Here is a 19,053-nt window from a genome sequence, read left to right on the forward strand (position 1 = left end):
AGGAGCACGCTGATGGGCACACTATGTTAAGGTGCACACTGATGGGCACACTATGTTAAGGGGCACGCTGATGGGTACACTATGTTAAGGGGCACGCTGATGGGTACACTATGTTAAGGGGCACGCTGATGGGTACACTATGTTAAGGGGCACGCTGATGGGTACACTGTGTTAGGGGCACGCTGATGGGTACACTGTGTTAAGGGGCACGCTGATGGGTACACTGTGTTAAGGGGAACGCTGATGGGTACACTGTGTTAAGGGGCACGCTGATGGGTACACTGTGTTAAGGGGCACGCTGATGGGTACACTATGTTAAGGGGCACGCTGATGGGTACACTATGTTAAGGGGCACGCTGATGGGCACACTATGTTAAGGGGCACGCTGATGGGCACACTATGTTAAGGGGCACGCTGATGGGCACACTATGTTAAGGGGCACGCTGATGGGCACACTATGTTAAGGGGCACGCTGATGGGCACACTATGTTAAGGGGCACGCTGATGGGCACACTATGTTAAGGGGCACGCTGATGGGCACACTATGTTAAGGGGCACGCTGATGGGAACATTATGTTAAGGGGCACGCTGATGGGCACACTATGTTGAGGGGCACGCTGATGGGCACACTATGTTGAGGGGCACGCTGATGGGCACACTATGTTGAGGGGCACGCTGATGGGCACACACTTTATGTTGCCCATTAGCGTGCCACTTAATATAAAATGGGCCCATCAGAGTGCTCCTTAACATTAAATATGTCCATCAGAGTGCCCCTTAACATAAAATGTGCCCATCAGCATGCCCCTTATTTTATGTTAAGGTTCACTCTGATAGGCACATTTTATGTTAAGAGACACTCTGATGGGCACAACAAAATGTGCCCATTAGCATGCCCCTTAACATAAATCTACCCATCAGAGTGCCCCTTAACATAAAATAAGGGGCATGCTGATGGAAACTTTTTATGTCAAGGTGGCACTGTGATGGGGACACCTGATGTAAAGAAGCACTCTGATGGGCACACCTGATGTGATGGAGACACCAGATGTAAGGGGACACGCTGATGGGGACAAATGATGTAAGGGGGCACTCTGATGGGGACAAATGATGTAAGGGGGCACTCTGATGGGGACAAATGATGTAAGGGGGCACTCTGATGGGGACAAATGATGTAAGGGGGCACTCTGATGGGGACAAATGATGTAAGGGGGCACTCTGATGGGGACAAATGATGTAAGGGGGCACACTGATGGGAGAGACCAGATGTAAGGGAGCACTCTGATGGGAGAGACCAGATGTAAGGGGGCACTCTGATGGGAGAGACCAGATGTAAGGGGGCCTTCTGATGGAGAAACCTGATGTAAGAGGACACTGATGGGAATACATGATGTAAAGAGGCACTCTGATGGGGACACCTGATATAAGAGGATACTCTAGCGGTGGCAACAGATTTATGGGGGTAGTCAGATGGGGGCACCCAATGTAATGAAATACTCTGGTAGGGGCACCTGATGTAAGGGGGAACACTATAGGGGAGTACAGAGTATTACCAGAGTACGTGGAGGAAACAGTAAGAAAAGCGACATAGCACATGGCTTGCGCCAAAAAAAAAAAGGAAGGTAAACACATACAATCTTTCATGGCACAGACTTGTAATTTGGACCTGGGCCAAAGTTTTTGTTTATTTATCGGACCTCCTTGAATTATAATTCATTACCCCTGCTGTAAAGCATTCCACTCACGATCAGCAGATCCGTGGGTGTAATGTCAGGCTCCTGCAGACTGTGTGTCTGACCATACCTCCGATATGGGCAGGCAGTTAAAAGATTACAGGAAGCCCCATGAACTACCTAGAATGCTCATCAGTGCCCTGGTAGTTCATTAAGAACAACAAGCCACCCGCCACGAAGGCTGACAATAGTTGTAGTTCAAATTATTCACAGGGATCTGTGAATGAATGATGCGGCTGTGTGGGGCGGAGGCCCGCATGGCCGCATTGTTTTTTTAATTGTGACAGCAGGTTCTTAAAACTTTTTTTTTGCCAGCGTCTAAATTCCTGAGAGCAGCAGGATCACCTAAAGTAACTCAATTACTTTATCTTGTGTCCCATAATGTATGCTTAAAGCGGGGGTCCACCTATCTATCGTTTTTTTTTTTTTTAGTTCATTCACAAACTTTTCTTCTCAGCATTACATACTCACATATTGTGTGTAATATGTCTGCCTGTGTCAGATTTCATTGGAAAGAATAACTTATATTATTCACTGCAGGCGGTTTCCATCTTCATTGTGGGCATTTGAAGCCCACAAGCATTTATTTCCTGGATGTGGTGAATGCTGTGCTCCCAGCATTCACCGCTCGTTCCCGCACATGCTCAGTGGCATCCTGGGAAGCCTGAGACTAGCTCCCAGGAGTCTGGGAGAGGCTAGAAACACGCCTACTCCCACGGGAGGAGAACCAGGAAGTGCAAAGAAGAATAGAAAAATAAAAGGTAATTACGGCGATTTAAATTTTTTTAAACGGCATGTCAGCATCTAGGCAAGGAAGAGAATACATACAGATATTGTTCAAAATTTAGGTGGAACCCCGCTTTAAGAAACATTTTATAGCTAATAAATTAAATAGAGAATCAAGAAGGGAGAGTACTTATATTCTTGTAATTCGCTTAGTAGGTGCACTGAACTGGGAGATCAAGTGCAGAGATCTTTGAATCTATGAAGGTGACTTTAAATTGCATCCAAGTGCAAGAACAAAAAATTAATATATTGCCGTTTATCAGTTCTTAGATGTGGTGACTACATTAGTTTTTTTAGGCTTTTTTTTTCAGGAGTCATAACAGGGCTACAGTGCAAACCAAAACCAAATTGCCATGTGATTCAGAAGACCACTACACACTACCTAGTTTTAAAGTGAAAAGATAAGCTATGAGAGGGCGGCAAAGCAGCAACTTACAATGTGGGTGCAGAGCCATTGTCTGCAAGAATCAGCCTGGGGTGCTGCTGGATAGTGATGGGAGAGCTGGGCCCGGACCCTGAACTAGCAGACGATATGCTGGGAGGATGGATTTCCGACAGGTAATCTGGAGTGGGGTCTACTTGTAGTGGTGGTAAGGGGTTTACATGGACATCTTCTGCTACAGGCGTATCCATAATGCCACATGTTAAGATGTGCGAGAGGCTGCAGTCATCACAGGTACACCTGTCAGAAAAAAACACAAATAAAAACAAAGGATGATAATCAAATCAGCAACATTCTACACACTCCATAATTAGAGACAGTAAGCTTCACATGTCACCAGAAACAAGACAACATGCATATATTTTCCAACACTACAAAGGGTTTGCAGCAGTGAATGACACTAAAGATAAAGATCATTAAAAATGCTTAAACAAAATGAGCTGAAAACATTATTAATTTTATATATATATATATATATATATATATATATATACATACATATACACACACACTGCACAAAAAAACGATACTCTATAAAGCAGCAAAAACATATCAGCTAACAGAAATGACTGCCCTTCACTCTGTAGTCCTGCAAGAAAAGGAAGGGGAGTGTTAAAAACATGGTTATGTAGTTTTTTGCTTTTTTTTGGAGAAATGATTAATTAGGAAGTAGGATATGGAAAAGTAAGCTACAGAATACTATGGCGGGGGTCGTGGCCAAGCAGAGCATGTGAACGGATGCATCTCAGAGCACCTCTGGTCTCTCCTGCCTTAATCCTTCAAAAATCCTGGGTCGTTCGCGACCGAATCACACAGCCTACCCTGGTGCCGAGAGTCCCTGCTCTGCAGTGAGGGGTTTCTTTCTGGTGGATTGGAAATCAAAAGAAACAGCCATCGGCCAAGATGAATATCACTACACGCTCCTGCCAAGATGGCCACCGCAGCACAGCAGCGCACTGTCTCGCCTGCATCTACTGCTGATGTCTTTGGGGAAGCCCCGGATACCTCTCCGCAATCCTCCCGGGTGTACTGGACCCTCCGCATCTCTCCTCTCAAATATCCCTCGCCGAGAACGATGTGGATGGCGCGGACGGCGGGTCTGGGCCTACGCTGTCGGATGTACTACACCCCTTCAAGTTAAAAATCACACGGATCTAATGGGGATGGTGGCTGAAATTAAAAATGACTTTGCAATTATGCGGCAAGATGTACAGAAGATACGGGGTCAGGTTACTGAAACCAAACGCCACATTAGTGATCTGGAAGACACCGTTAACCTCATACTGCCTAAAGTTAGTACATATGGCGGGAAGATAGCAGCCCTGGAGAACAAGGTGGATGACCTTGAGAACCGCCTCCGCTATAACAACTTGCGTTTAGTGGGTCTCCCTGACGGGTGGAGGGGTCTGACCCGGTGGCTTTCATGGAGAGCTGGCTAGAACAAGCGTTCAGCCGTGACCAATTATCCGCATGTTTCGTGATTGAACAGGCCCACAGGGTTTTGGGTCAGCCTCTCCCAGCAGGAAATCTTCCCCCGCACCATGGTGATCCGTATGCTGAATTACAGGGACTCCATCTTCCATGCCGCCCGCCTTAAAATCAACAAAGCGGCGGTCTCGCTATTTCCAGATTACTCTGTGGTTGTTCGCAACCAGAGAGCCCAGTTTCAGCAAATCAAGCAGAAACTGTGGGAGAACTCCGTTCAATATGCCATGCTGTTTCCGGCTACCCTTTGGTTGGTCCATCAAGGAAAAACCCACTTCTTTCAATCTCCTAAGGATGCCCTGATGTTGTGGGAATCACTGCCACGTCTTCCCCAGCTCCCCACCTGAGGGGAGATGTATTTAACCTATCGGCCTCTATATTTTTTTCCAGAAACTGTGCAACTTACAGCAACTCTTCTAATGTGTGGCTTGGTTAACTAATATGTCTCTCGTGCATGAGAGTCCCAGGCCCTCTTCCACTAAGATGGCACGAGCTGCTATGGGGGATAAAATGTTCAACCCTCATTTCCCCTTTTCTTTTTGAATACTGACTTTTTGTTTTTCTTTCCGGAAGATTTGGCTGCTCAATGACCAGGCCATTTTTTGCGATACGGCACTGCATCGCTTTAATTCAGGGGTCTCAAACTGGTGGCCCTCCAGCTGTTGTGAAACTACAAGTCCCATGAGGCATTGCAAGGCTGACAGTTACAAGCATGACTCCCACAGGCAGAGGCATGATGGGACTTGTAGTTTCACAACAGCTGGAGGGCCGCCAGTTTGAGACCCCTGCTTTAATTGCATGGTCATGCTGTACACAAACAAAATTGACATCCTTTTTTCCCACAAATAGAGCTTTCTTTTGGTGGTATTTGATCACCTCTGCGGTTTTTATTTTTTGTGCTTTAAACAAAAGAACAATTTTGAAAAACACAATTTCTTACTTTTTGCTATAATAAATATCCCACACTTAAAAAAAAAAAAAAATTTCCTCAGTTTAGGCCGTTATGTATTCTACATATTTTTGGTAAAAATAAATAAATAAAATCGCAATAAGCGTATATTGATTGGTTTGCGCAAAAGTTATAGCGTCTCCTAATTTTTGGGACCACTCAATTATACAGCGATCGGTGCTATAAAAATTTTGAAAAAACTTTTTATTTTTATTTTTGGCTATAAAAACATATCCAATATTTAAAAAAAATTTTTTTTTAATCCAATTTCTTTATAAATGTTGGCAAAAATGAATTCTGCTACACATTTTTGTGTAGCATCAATAAATGTATATTGACTGGCGTGCGTGAAAGTTATAGCATCTACAAACTATGGTAAATATATGGAATTTTTATTTCTTATTTATACTACTAATGGTGGCGATCAACAATTTCTAATGGGAGTGTGGCGGCAGTTTAACACTGGGGGAACTAACTACCACCGACATCACCAATGACATTAATGTGAATTAGTGATCAGTGATAATATTTTACACAGTCACTGTACAAATGACACCGGCTGGGAAGGGGTGAATGTCAACACAGGGCTCTTAGCTGTGAATGTGCACAGCCAATCAACAGGTCCCGGCCGTGAATCATTGGCCGGGACTTGCTGATAGGCTTCCCACTGTGTTCACTAACAGTGGGTTCCAGCTGAGAGGTGTGCCCTAAACCCAGAAGTAGGCAGTGACATACGGTACGTACTTTGACTACAGCGGCCGCTCGTCCACAGTACTTTGCAAGTGGGTGGTCGCCAAGTGGTTAAATGGGCTGAGAGGCTGCTGCTAATAACATACTCCAGTCATTCCAGCAGCAAGAATCCGTATTCTTGCTGCAGGAATACAGAGGCCACACCAACCTGGCCGCATGTATATGGGTACAGTATCCCTAATCACCTCAACACCAGTTGCAGTATCCCTGATTACCACCACACCAGGTACACTGTCCCTGATCAGCGCCACAGCAGTCAATATCACCATACGGACTTGTTCGTAAGTACGATGTACATTTGGCAGGCAGTGAGGAGGTATTGCCTTGCCTCACCACCTGCTTTAACCCCTTGGACCCCGCATAAGCATTCCCTTGAATGGGTTAGTAAAGGGGGTATAATTCCTGATACAGCTGCAAAGCATCGCAGCCACAAGTACTAACCCTGGTGTGTTTATTGACCACATTTCTACCTGTTGCCTGGACCAATCCTTTGCCTACGCCTGAACTGACCCAATGGATCTGCACATTCTGCTGACACCATTCCTGCAAGACACCGGTCCCAGCCATCCCCTGTGGACAACTACACTCCTGGAACCACATGAACCCCTTTGTTCTTCCTTTCTTCCCATGGCATTCCTGGGGGCAGCCACAAACCAGTAGGCTAGACTTGCTTGGCATTTAGACCTGGGACTGCTAAAGGTGATACTATACTAGGCTATACTCGCTTACCACTCGTATAAAAAGGTGACCATTCAAAAACAATGGTTTTGATACAATTGATTGATTTGTGTGCTACACAAGATACAATTTCTGGTACTTAACAATCCAAAAAAAAAAAAGTCTCACACATGGATTGTAATTCTAACTATGCCCATGACGTGTGTGAGAAATATCTCAAACCTAATTTTCATTTTTATTCTGCATTTTCCAAAAACTTGTTGCAAAACAAAAAAAACAAATAAAAAAAAAAGAAGTCTTCAAAAGACCCACTATGCCGCTTAGAAAATACCTTGTGGCGTTTGCTTTCCAAATGTGGTCATTGTATGGGTGTTTCCACTGTCCTAGTGCTCCAGGACCTCCAGAAACATGTTAGGTAGTCAGAAATGTATTATTGTATGCCCCTAGAACACCTGAAGGTGCTCTTTGGATTTTGGGTCCCACTGTGTGGCTAGATTGTGAAAAAGTCTCACACATGTGGTATTGCCATACTCGGGAAACGTAGCAGAATGTGCTTTGGGTTTTAGATCAAGTATGCCCATGATGTGTGTGGGACATAACTTGTTAAAATGACAACTTTGTGGTGGGAAAAAAAATGTAGTTTCGTCATCTTCCAAAAATTGTGACAAAAAAATTTCAACTTCAAAAGACTCACCATGCTTCTTACTAAACAGCTTGGACTATCTACTTTTCAAAAAGGGGTCATTTGGGGTTTTTTCATACTGTCCTAGCATTTTATAGCCTCAAGAATTGAGATACAGTGGATATAAAAAGTCTACACACCCCTGTTAAAATGTCAGGTTTCTGTGATGTAAAAAAAAATGACACAAAGAAAATTATTTCAGAACTTGTTCCACCTTTAATATGACCCTTAAACAGTACAACTCAATTGAAAAACAAACTGATTTTTTTTAGGTGGAGGGAAGTAAAAATAAAAAAATAAAATAATATGGTTGCATAAGTGTGCACACCCTTAAACTAATTCTTTGTTGAAGCACCTTTTGATTTTATTACAGCAGTCAGTGTTTTGGTTATGAGTCTATCAGCATGGCACATCTTGACTTGGCAATATTTGCCCACTGTTTGCAAAAACACTCCAAATCTGTCAAATTGCAAGGGCATCTCCTGTGCACAATGCTCTTCAGATCACCCCACAGATTTTCGATCAGATTCTGGTCTGGGCTCTGGCTGGGCCATTCCAAAACTTTAATCTTCTTCTGGTGAAGCCATTCCTTTGTTGATTTGGATGTGTGCTTTGGGTCGTTGTTATGCTGAAAGATGACGTTCCTCTTCATGTTCAGGTTTGTAGCAGAAGCTTGAAGGTTTTGTGCCAATATTGATTGGTATTTGGAAACTGTTCATAATTCCCTCTACCTTGACTAAGGCCCCTGTTCCAGCTAAAGAAAAACAGCCCCAAAGCATGATGCTGTCACCACCATGCTTCACGGTGGGTATGGTGTTCTTTTGCAGTGTTGTTTTTGCGCCAAACATATCTTTTGGAATCATGGCCAAAAAGTTCAACCTTGGTTTCATCAGACCATAATACATTTTCCCACATGCTTTTGGGAGACTTCAGATGTGTTTTTGCAAAATTTAGCTTGGATGTTTTTCTCGGTAAGAAAAGGCTTCCATCTTGCCACTCTACCCCATAGCCCAGACATATGAAGAATACGAGATTGTTGTCACATGTACCACACAGCCAGTGCTTGCCAGATATTCCTGTAGCTCCTTTAATGTTGCTATAGGCATCTTGGCAGCCTCCCTGACCAGTTTTCTTCTCGTCTTTTCATCAATTTTGGTGGGACGTCCAGTTCTTAGTAATGTCACTGTTGTGTAATATATTCTCCACTTGATGATGACTGTCTTCACTGTGTTCCATGGTATATCTAATGCCTGAGAGATCCCTCTGATAATTTGAAAGCTCTCTGTGGACCATGGCTTTTGCTGTAGGATGTGACTAAGAAAATGTCATGAAAGACCTACTAGAACAGTTGAACTTTATTTGGGGTTAATCAGACACTTTAAAATGATGGCAGGTGTGTACGGACTCCTATTTAACATGAGTTTGAATGTGATTGAACACAGCTACATCCCCAGTAAGGAGGGTGTGCACACTTATGCAATTACATTATTTTTTTTTTACTTATATTGCCCTAAAAGATTTGTTTTTCAACTGAGTTGTACAGGTTTATAGGTCACATTAATAGGTGGGAAAAGTTCTGAAATGATTTATCTTTGTCTCCTTTTTTTACATCATAGAAACCTGACATTTTAACAGGGGTCTGTAGAATGTTTATATCCACTGTAGGCAGTCAGTACATCAGGATTGCTCGATTTTCAGATACACACACACATATTATATTTATATATATATCTATATCTCATAGTTTGTAGACTAACTTTCACACAAAGAAAGACTGTTTGCAAAATTTTATAACAAACTAACTAAAAAGTGTTTTATTTATATAGCAAAAAATAAAACCAAGGGGTGATTAAATACCACTAAAAGAAAGCTTGGTCTAAAAAAAATTGATAAAAATATAATTTGAGTACAGGGTTGTATGACTGAGTAATAGTCAAAGTGTGATAGCGCTGAAAACTTAATAATAGCCTGGGAAGAAAGGGATGAAAGTGTTCGGTATTGAGGTGGATAAGTACCTATAATCACTTTTTTGCTTTGTATCAAGAAGGGAAAACTTGCAAGCAACGTCAGGTTTTTTAGTGCTCTCTATAGGCCCCTGCTGGTGAGATTTACCCTCAACTCATCTTTATGATCATTTTTACTGACAAAAAAATTATGAAAAATCCCAAATGTATGAGTTAACAATGAAAACAGATGGTGATGGGAAATCTTCCAGTAGGGTCATCTTCCGGTGATGCCTTCTGCCCTAACTGTCAGGCGATTTTCCTCTTATCTTCTGTATCAGAAATGCAGCAGAAAGTAAGGGACATCTAATCAAAAGGCACAGGAAAAAAGAACTAATTTATGTCTGTATGCATGTATACATTATAAACCAGAGCGTTGAGGTTTATATAAAGTAGCCCTGCACAGAGGATTAGATCAGATTACCACGTTCTCTTGCCAAATTAGTACTGCTATCCATGGTAATTCTGCAATGTTTTTCCACCTAGCAACTGTCTTGAAGCCTTTTAGCCAGTTGCTGACTTACCAGCAGCACACTGTAATGCTGCTTAACTACAATGAGCACGACACTTCTGCTCCAACAGAGAGAGAAAGGAAAATAATATAATCACCAATCCCTAAGAGGTTATGCTGCATTATCATCACTTTTCAAGAGTGCAGATTTAGATTACAAACCTCAATGGTGACCGTTTCTTTTTAAATGACTGTTAGCCAGAATACCACCAGGCTCGCATATACCTTAAATTATTTCAGCTGAAGACTTAAAAAACATTTTCATCATTCAGTAATGTAATCACTCCGACTTTGATCTGATGCCTACAGAAAGCTTAAAACCTGTAGAATACACAGAGACCGCAAATGACAGTGTTCACACACTCACCTTCTCCTGTAATTACAGTTTGGACAGTCAGACATGCACATTCTGGTCGATAACATATGCCTCATTTTATCAGCAAAGTTGTTCTCGCCAGTCAATGCTTTCTTGTTGTTTAACTTTAAAGAGAAAAAGAAAGAAACATAAGCTAGTTAAGGCTTTGCCCTTGCAAGTGGTCTCAACCAGTCACCTTTGTATACCTCCAACTTACAGTCGCTCTGTTCTAACTCTCTCTGCCAAAGAGGCTTGAGGGACTGAACTTAAAGGAAACGGGCTGAATGAAAGAAAAACTGCACAGATTTCCCCCATCCACACGTTCAAGTTGGATAGGGGAAGGTATATTCTGACAGTAGGTAGACTCTAGGGTTGTCCCGATACCGATACTAGTATCGGTATCGGCACCGATACCGAGCATTTGCCCGAGTACTTGTACTCGGGCAAATGCTCCCGATGCTTCCCCCGATACCTGGAAGACAGCTGTGATCGGCGCGTGGGGGAGTTACAAGCTTCTCCCCCAGCGGCTTTCACCAGCTTTAGTGACACAGCGGTGATCGCTCACAGCTGACTGTCACTGCATCCTCCTCCGTGCCCCCTCCTTTCCTCTGTGCCTCTCCGCTGTCCCCTCCGTTCTGCTCTCCTTATCTGTCCCCTCCGTTCTGCTCTCCTTATCTGTCCCCTCCGTTCTGCTCTCCTTATCTGTCTCCTCCATTCTCCCCCTCCGTTCCTCAGTCCCCCTCCTCCTTCCTTTGTGTATGGATAGAGTCAGCTGACTCTGTCCATTCACAATAACTGAAACATTGTAATCTCCTGTGATTACGATGTGTCAGTTTATGAATGGAGAGAAGCTGCTGTCTTCTCTCCATTCATTCTCAGTGCAGCTGAGGCTGCAGAGAAAGGGACTGGGGAATCTCTATCCTCGGTCTCTTTCTCTGTCTCAAGGGGGAGATATCAGAGGTCTGTTAAGACCCCTGATATCTCACCAAAGCCCCCCAAAAGGGCTGATTAAAAAAAAAAAAACCCAAAAAACACTGTCACGTGACATTTAAAAAAAAAGTATCGGTAATCGGTATCGGCGAGTACTTGAAAGAAAGTATCGGTACTTGTACTCGGTCCTAAAAAAGTGGTATCGGGACAACCCTAGTAGACTCCTCCCACTGTCAGAATGCACAAACCAGCGCTGACATTTATTGCCTGAAAACAGTGAGTGGCTTTTATCCAACAAATCAGTTGCACAGAAGCCTATCTGTAACGGATCAAAATTTGCCCAGTCCCTGCTGAACTGGCCGAATTTCAAACCACGCATGACCAGCCTACATTTATATCTTGTTGGGAATTACAAGCAAGTTGAAAAAAAAAGCCAAGCTTTTCCAACACAACTATGGAACATACTTTACTATGACAAGAAAATAATTGCATCATATACAGGACAGGCAGTAGGACATGCAACAAATGAGTAAGAAGAGTTTGGGGCAATCTTTTCGCTTAGTGTTTCTAAACCTTAAAAGGAAAAGGTAATATATTGCAGTTTAGGCTTCATGAACACTGGGCATTTAGCCACTGTACACGGGAACCTGGCATTTTCTGCATGCGGAAGGCACAGATGCACCATCCAGGTGCCTGTAAAACCCTATAAGACAGAGCTGCTGCGGCTGAACAGAGCACTGCGTGGTACTAATGTTTTGGCCAGTACACAAAGTCTGCATTCTGGCCATTCATGCCTGGGCACATACTGCCCTAAATGTTTATACCACTGTAACCAGCCCCATCTAGCCGCTGCCTCTAATAAGCCTTTTACAGGCTGATAGCAGTGGTGCTGGATAGTAGTGCTTCTTTGCCATCCGTCTGCAAGAAAATGCCAAGATCTCAAGCACAGGGACTAAACCCACAGTGTGCATGAGGTTTTATATACCAGTAAGATGTCACACTAACATTTTTATCAAGTACAGAAAAGACCCTGATTAAGGATGAGCTCTGGCGTGTTCGCACAGCCCACCAGGAAGTCGGCGCTGCGCTAATCACAGGTAGTGAAACATTTCCCGACCTCTGCAGCTGCGCATCGGGACAATGTCTCACTGCCTGTGATTAGCGCAGCTCCGACTTCCTGGCGGGCTCTGCACATGGGCTGTGCGAACACGCCAGAGCTCATCCTTAACCCTGATCTTGCAAGAAATGCAGCATCCTTGTCACTTTCTTTGAGATGAACAAAAAACATTATCTCCCTCCTTTCGAGATGAATAAAGGCAGATATGTCTGAAGTCCAGCCTGTGTTACAACCATGGCTCCATCCATAGATAGCATGGATAAGTGAGTGTAGGCACAAAGGGGTTGATTTACTATCAATTGGAGTGTGCAAATTCTGGTGCAGTTCTGCATAGAAACCAATCAGCTTCCAGGTTTTATTGTCAAAGCTCATCTCAACAAGTTGAAGTTAGAAGCTGGTTGGTTTCTTTACACAGCTGCACCAGATTTTGCACTCTCCAGTTTTAGTAAATCAACCCCAAAGGGACATGAAACGTCTTATTTGCAGCATTACCAAGTGATAATATAGGGGAACAGTGCAGCCATCACATAAAGTTAGACTATCATCAAAAACTTTGTTTATTTCAGTAATTAAATTCAAAAAGTGAAACCCATCTATTTATATAGATGGGTTACACAGAGTGATATATTTCAAGCATTTATTTCTTTTAATTTTGAGGATTATGACTTAAAGCTAGTGAAAACCCAAAATTCAGCATCTCAGAAAATTAGATTATTACATAACACCAATTAAAAACAGCTTACCTGTAAAATCCTTTTCTTGGAGTACATCATGGAACACAGTGCCATAGTTATTAACTTAATGGGTATATAGACACCTTCAGGTGATGGACACTGGTATACCCAATACAGGAAGTTCACTCCTTATATAACCCCTCTTCCTTTCAGGAGTACCTCAGTTTTTGTAGTAAAGCAATATACCTAAACCCCAAAAAGAGGGGAGGGACCTCTGTGTCCCATGATGTACTCCAAGAAAAGACTTTTACAGGTAAGCCGTTATAAAAATCCTATTTTTTTTATCGTACATCATGGGACACAGAGCCAAAGTTATTAACTTAATGGGACGTCCCATAGCAATGCTATTTGAGGGGAGGGAGAAAACCCGCAGGGTATCCCCAGACTTGAGGAGCTATACTGCGCCTGAAGTCGATATCCTCATACCTCCTTACATCCACCTGATAAAATTTGGTGAATGTATGTACTGAAGACCAAGTTGCGGCCTTACAGATCTGAGCCATGGAGGCCCGGTGACGCACTGCCCAAGAAGCACTAACCGACCTGGTAAAGTGCGCTTTGACTTAAAAAGGAGGAATCTTACCCCTTAAATCATAAGTCTGAATTATAACTTGCCGGATCCACTTAGCGACAGTGGATTTCGACGCTGCCTGTCCTTTCTTAGGACCCTCTGGCAGTACAAATAAGACATCAGTCTTCCGAATCTGAGCAGTTGTCTTTAAATAGACTTTCACTACTCTCAACACATCAAGACAATAAAGTGACTTTTCTTCCCTGGAACATGGTTTTGGAAAAAAATGATGGCAGGACAATATCTTGGTTCAGGTGAAAACCTGAGACCACTTCTGTCAAAAAATCTGAAGGAGGGCGTAACACCACTCTGTCCTCATGAATAATCAAGTATGGCTCTTTACAAGAAAGAGCAGCCAATTCCGAAACCCTCCTTGCTGAGGATATAGCAACCAAGAACACCAGCTTCCTTGTCAGAAGGACAAAGGGAATATGCTGTATCGGTTCAAATGGCTGTTTTTGTAACACTGACAAAACTAAGTTCTTTTTTTTTTTTTGTTTCACAAAAGACAAAACTAAGTTCAGGTCCCAAGGGTTCAAAGGTGATTTAACTGGCGGATAAATCCGCATCACCCCTTGCATAAAACCCCGGACTAAAGAATGTGACGCAAGCGGTCTTTGAAATAAGATAAAGCTAAGACTTGGCCCTTAATAGTACTCAAGGCCAACTTCATCTCTACCCCTAACTGTAGAAAGGAAAGAATTCTGCCTATGATATAGCTCCGAGGGTGCCAACCCTTGGATTCGCACCAGGAAACTTAAGCCCTCCAGACTGCATAATATATGGTTCTGGAAGCTGACTTCCTTGCATTAATCAAAGTAGAGCTAACGGACCCGGAAAGCCCACGTTTCTTCAGGATGTGGGTTTCAATTTAGCGTTTGTAAGGTAGAATGGAATATCGGCCCCTGTGAAAGCAGGTCTGGCCGTAGTGGAAGGGACCATGGATCCCCCACACTGCCATCTTTACGATTTCTGCATACCATGACCTTCTGGGCCATGCTGGTGCTACCATAATTACCAGCTTTCTTTCCAGCTTGATCCTGCAAAGTCGTCGAGGCAGCAACTGAATAGGGGGAAATGCATAGATCAGTGAGAACTGATCCCATGGGGTCACCAACGCACCTGTTCCGCATGTGAATAGATCCTTTTTCTTGGACACAAAGTTAACTTCATGTTGAATCTTGATGCTAGAAGATCTACGTCCTGGGTCCCCCATCTTTGACAAACAGCCTGAAAAATGTCAGGGTGAAGAGACCGTTCCCCTGAGAATAACTGCTGGCGACTTAAGTAGTCTGCCTGCCAATTCTCTATTCCCGGAATGAAGACTGCTGATAGGCATGGAACATTCCTTTCTGCCCAAGTTAGAATATGATTCACCTCTGTCTGCGCTGTAAGACTCTTGGTGCCCCTTTGGTGATTGATATAGGCCACAGCTGTGGCATTGTCGGTTTGGATCCTGACAGGACAATCTGTAACCTGAAAGTCCAGGCCTTCAGAGCCAGACGCACTGCCCGAATCTCTAGGATGTTGATGGGAAGGCTCTTTTGGTTCTTGGACAGTTGTCTTCTCTAATACTGCTCCCCAGCCTAAAAGGCTGGCATCTGTCGTTACCACTTTCCAGACAACTGGTCTGAAGGATTTCCCCTTCAGCAGATTCTAGTAACCACCAACTGAGGCTTTGTGACACCCTTGGGGATATTCGCATCGGCAAGTCAAAAGCTTGTATTGTTTTGTTCCAAGCCGACAGGATACTGTTTTACAACAGTCTCGAATGAAACTGGGCATAGGGAACCGCTTCCAATGAAGCCACCATCTTTCCTAACAACCTCATGCAAAGGCGAATGGAGGGGTCTCCTTTCGACCTGACCATCAGCACTAGCTCTCTTATGGAGTTGATTTTTGCCTGAGGCAAGAACACCTTTTTCTGAGCTGTGTCTATGATCAGGCCCAAATACTCCAGCTTTTTTAGCGGTTTTAAGGAAGACTTTTCTAGGTTGAGAATCCAACCCAGACTTTCCAGGTAACAGGTTGTAATGCGTACACTTTGCTCCAAGCGAGCCACGGATTGGTCTATTAACAATAGATCGTCTAGGTACGCCAAGACTGTTATTTCCTGTGCCCTTAATCTGGCTAGAGGTGGGGCCAGTACATTTGTGAACACCTGGGGTGCTGTAGCTAGCCCGAAGGGCAAGGCTACAAACTGAAAATGCTGCTTGTTCTACTTCGAACCGCAGAAACCTTTGGTGAGCAGGGAATATAGGGACATGCAGATATGCAACCCTGATGTCAATAGACGCCAGAAGTTCTCCTCCTCTAGAATGGGTCTGACATCTCCATTTGGTTTTGGTACAATAAAAAGGTTTGAATAAAACCCCAAACCTTGCTCTTCTGTGGGGATCTGTATGATCACCCCTTGAGCCAGTAATTGGTTTAATGCAGGAAACAGAGATGGCCTTTTCTCTGGATCTTTGGGAACGTTTGATCTCAGAAAACAAGATGGTGGAAACTCCTAGTTTGTATCCTAGAGACACCGTGGAGATGACCCATCTGTCCTGAATTTCCTCTTGCCAGACTTCTGAGTATTGCAGAAGCCTTCCCCCCACTCTGGCGAGGGGGGGCGCCTCTTCATATATTCTGCTTTGCAGATTTCCGGCCCCAGGACTTCTTCTGTGCCTGGGCCTATAGAGTCTGACGGTGGAGGCAGCCGCCACTGCCTAGAGGCGGATGCCCCTGGCGCGGGGGAAAGAGTCCGTTTACATGAAGGACGTTCATACTTTCTTTTGACTGGCAAAAGAGTACTCTTCCCACTAGAAATCGTTTGGATGTATTTATCCAAATGATCCCCAAATAGTCGATCCCCATGAAAAGGGAAACTAGTCAGAAGCCTTTTGCAAGGTGCTTCAGGTGACCAATTTTTTTAACCACAGGGTCCTACGCATGTGTACTAGCACAAGCGCAAGGCGGGACACCTGGGGAATAGTCTTTCATGGCGTCTATGGCAAAACATAGCGCCTTTGGAAGTTCAGCCAAATCGCGGGCCTGTTGTGCAGGGACCTCCTTATGGGCCTGTCTAAACTGGTCCCTTAGGGACTGACAGATGCCTATTGCCGCAACTGCAGGCTGAGTAACCCCACCTGCCAAAGAAAAAGAGGATTTTAACAGGAATTCCAACCTTTCATCAGTTGGATCTTTAAGCATTTGTGCATTGTCTACTGGACAAATTAGACTAATATTCACACTGGAAATCGCAGCGTCAACTGCTGGTACCTTCCATCTTTTGGTGAAATTATCCTCCATGGGATAGAGTGATGTGAATCTCTTTGGAGGGAGAAAATGCTTATCTGGGTGATCCCATTCAGTATAAATAAGCTTTTCTAATAATGCATGTACAGGAAACGCATGAAAAGGCTGTGAAGGTTTTAAGGAACCTAAAGAAGAAACAGAACTATCAGCTGACTCTGCTAGAGGTAGCTTGAAAGAGGCACGAACCATCTCTTATAAGAGAGATTGTATCAGAAATTTCTCAGATTGCGAGGCTGAAAAAGGTACATCTACCGTTGTTTCCTTCATAGAGGAGTAATCGGTTTGCCTTTCTTCCTGATCACCTGAGGGCAACACCTCATCCTGTACCCACTGTTCCTTTGGTAAGGGGTCTGAGATGGGGGAGGGGGATCTAACACGCTTTCTATCCTTTTGGATAGAGGATGCGAATAAAGTCGCTAATCTTCCTTCTAGGCCCTGCAGGGCGGAGGAAAATGCATCTTCAGTCACGTATACAGGGGCTGAAATGTGAGAAGCAGTTGCACCACCAATTGGTCCCAAGGACTCAACCTGGCTTGCAATATCTGGTATCCCAGGCGAGGATGACAGTGTGGAGACACGACTGGCGTTCCCAGCGCCTGGGGGTGGAATTTTTGGTACCTTTGGGGTGTCTTTTTTGGGAGCCATTTTGCTGAACACAAAAAAACAGAGGCTCTAAGTAAATTCACAACTCACTGAGCAAAATAGTCTAGCAAAAGACAATGCTAAGCTTTAGTGTTGTTATAAATGTTTCCTGTACTAGAAATGCCTACATCAACTTTACATGCCCCCAGCGCTCTTGTGTCCTGTGTGTCTGACTGCAGCTGTTAGCTGTGAACGTCTGTCTCTGTCCCCAGCAACTGCGCCGTGTGCTCCTTGTGTACTTACGTCCTGGACACGGTGCCACGTCCCCTCCATCGATCAACTCCCCCCCCCCCTGTATAATTAGCACTAGTCCACGCGGACGGCATTAATACGCTCTTTGAGTAAGAGGGGAGGCAAGGGAGGGCTGGGTGGGAAATTTAAAAACTTCTGTGGGGAAAAAAAGAATAAACTAAATATATGAAAACCCCCACACCGGGGTGTGGGGATACAAGCTATAGTTGTACCTCCTTTCCCCCAGGGGGGGAAATGTTCTGATGAGGATCCCCCCTGGCTTGCTGAGACCACACACGTGCTGTTTAGCTGGGACTTCTGAGCTGAGACAACGTACTAAGATATGCATTTACTCCCTCTAGTGGAGACTTTAGGCATAACATTTTATTTATGCAAGATAAAATCATAGGTGGACTTTTTACAGTTCCTAGGCTTCTTCCCTTACCTTTTCCTCGCTGCAGCATACTGCTGTAACAGACAGATCCAACTTCACCCATCACGGCGGGCTGCGTTAGCAAACCTTCAAAGACCGGGTCCCTATTATAGGGGTTCCACTCCCTTGGACCTGTATAGCACCCCTCAGAAGAAACTTTAGGCAAATGTAGCATGAACAAGAAAGTCCTGGGGTCCAGCCCTACAGAGGCGTTACAATCAAAACCTTGTTCTTCTTATGTGAGGCCCAGGTACCATCCACTTTGGCCTCAGTGACTTGGATGGATCTGGTCTGCGGAGGCTATTTAAATCCAGCATGGATCCCTCCAGTAGAGCTCTTCAGAGCACATCTTCACTAGTGACCAACACCTTAGACACTGGCGAAAAAACTAAGGTACTCCTGGAAGGAGGAGGGGTTATATAGGGAGTGAACTTCCTGTATTGGGTATACCAGTGTCCATCATCTGAAGGTGCCTATATACCCATTAAGTTAATAACTATGGCTCTGTGTCCCCTGGTGTACGATAAAGAAAAAGGATTTTTAATACAGAAACGTTGGCTTATTGAAAAGTATGTCCATGTACAGTATAATATGCACTCAGTATTTGGCTGGGGCTCCTTTTGCATTAATTACTGCATAAACTCGGCGTGGTAGGGGGGCTGCGCTGACTTTGGACTTGATAAAACACAGTGGACCAACACCAGCAGATGACACGGCT

General features: G+C 44.0%; 1 protein-coding gene across 5 annotated transcripts in view; it reads right to left on the reverse strand.

The window, feature by feature from the left end:
* The window catches only part of FAM193A (family with sequence similarity 193 member A), a 219,418-nt gene that overhangs the window by 60,683 nt on the left and 139,682 nt on the right, over window positions 1–19,053 (reverse strand). For all 5 annotated transcript variants that reach the window (XM_073610904.1, XM_073610903.1, XM_073610901.1 and 2 more), the window contains 2 exons: window positions 10,387–10,499; window positions 2,956–3,201 (listed from right to left, as the gene is read on the reverse strand). In XM_073610904.1, the coding sequence (XP_073467005.1) occupies window positions 2,956–3,201; window positions 10,387–10,499 (359 nt within the window). The remainder of the gene's footprint in view (window positions 1–2,955; window positions 3,202–10,386; window positions 10,500–19,053) is intronic.

This window comes from Aquarana catesbeiana, linkage group LG01 (assembly GCF_042186555.1).
Source record: "Aquarana catesbeiana isolate 2022-GZ linkage group LG01, ASM4218655v1, whole genome shotgun sequence".
NCBI classification, from domain to species: Eukaryota; Metazoa; Chordata; class Amphibia; order Anura; family Ranidae; genus Aquarana; species Aquarana catesbeiana.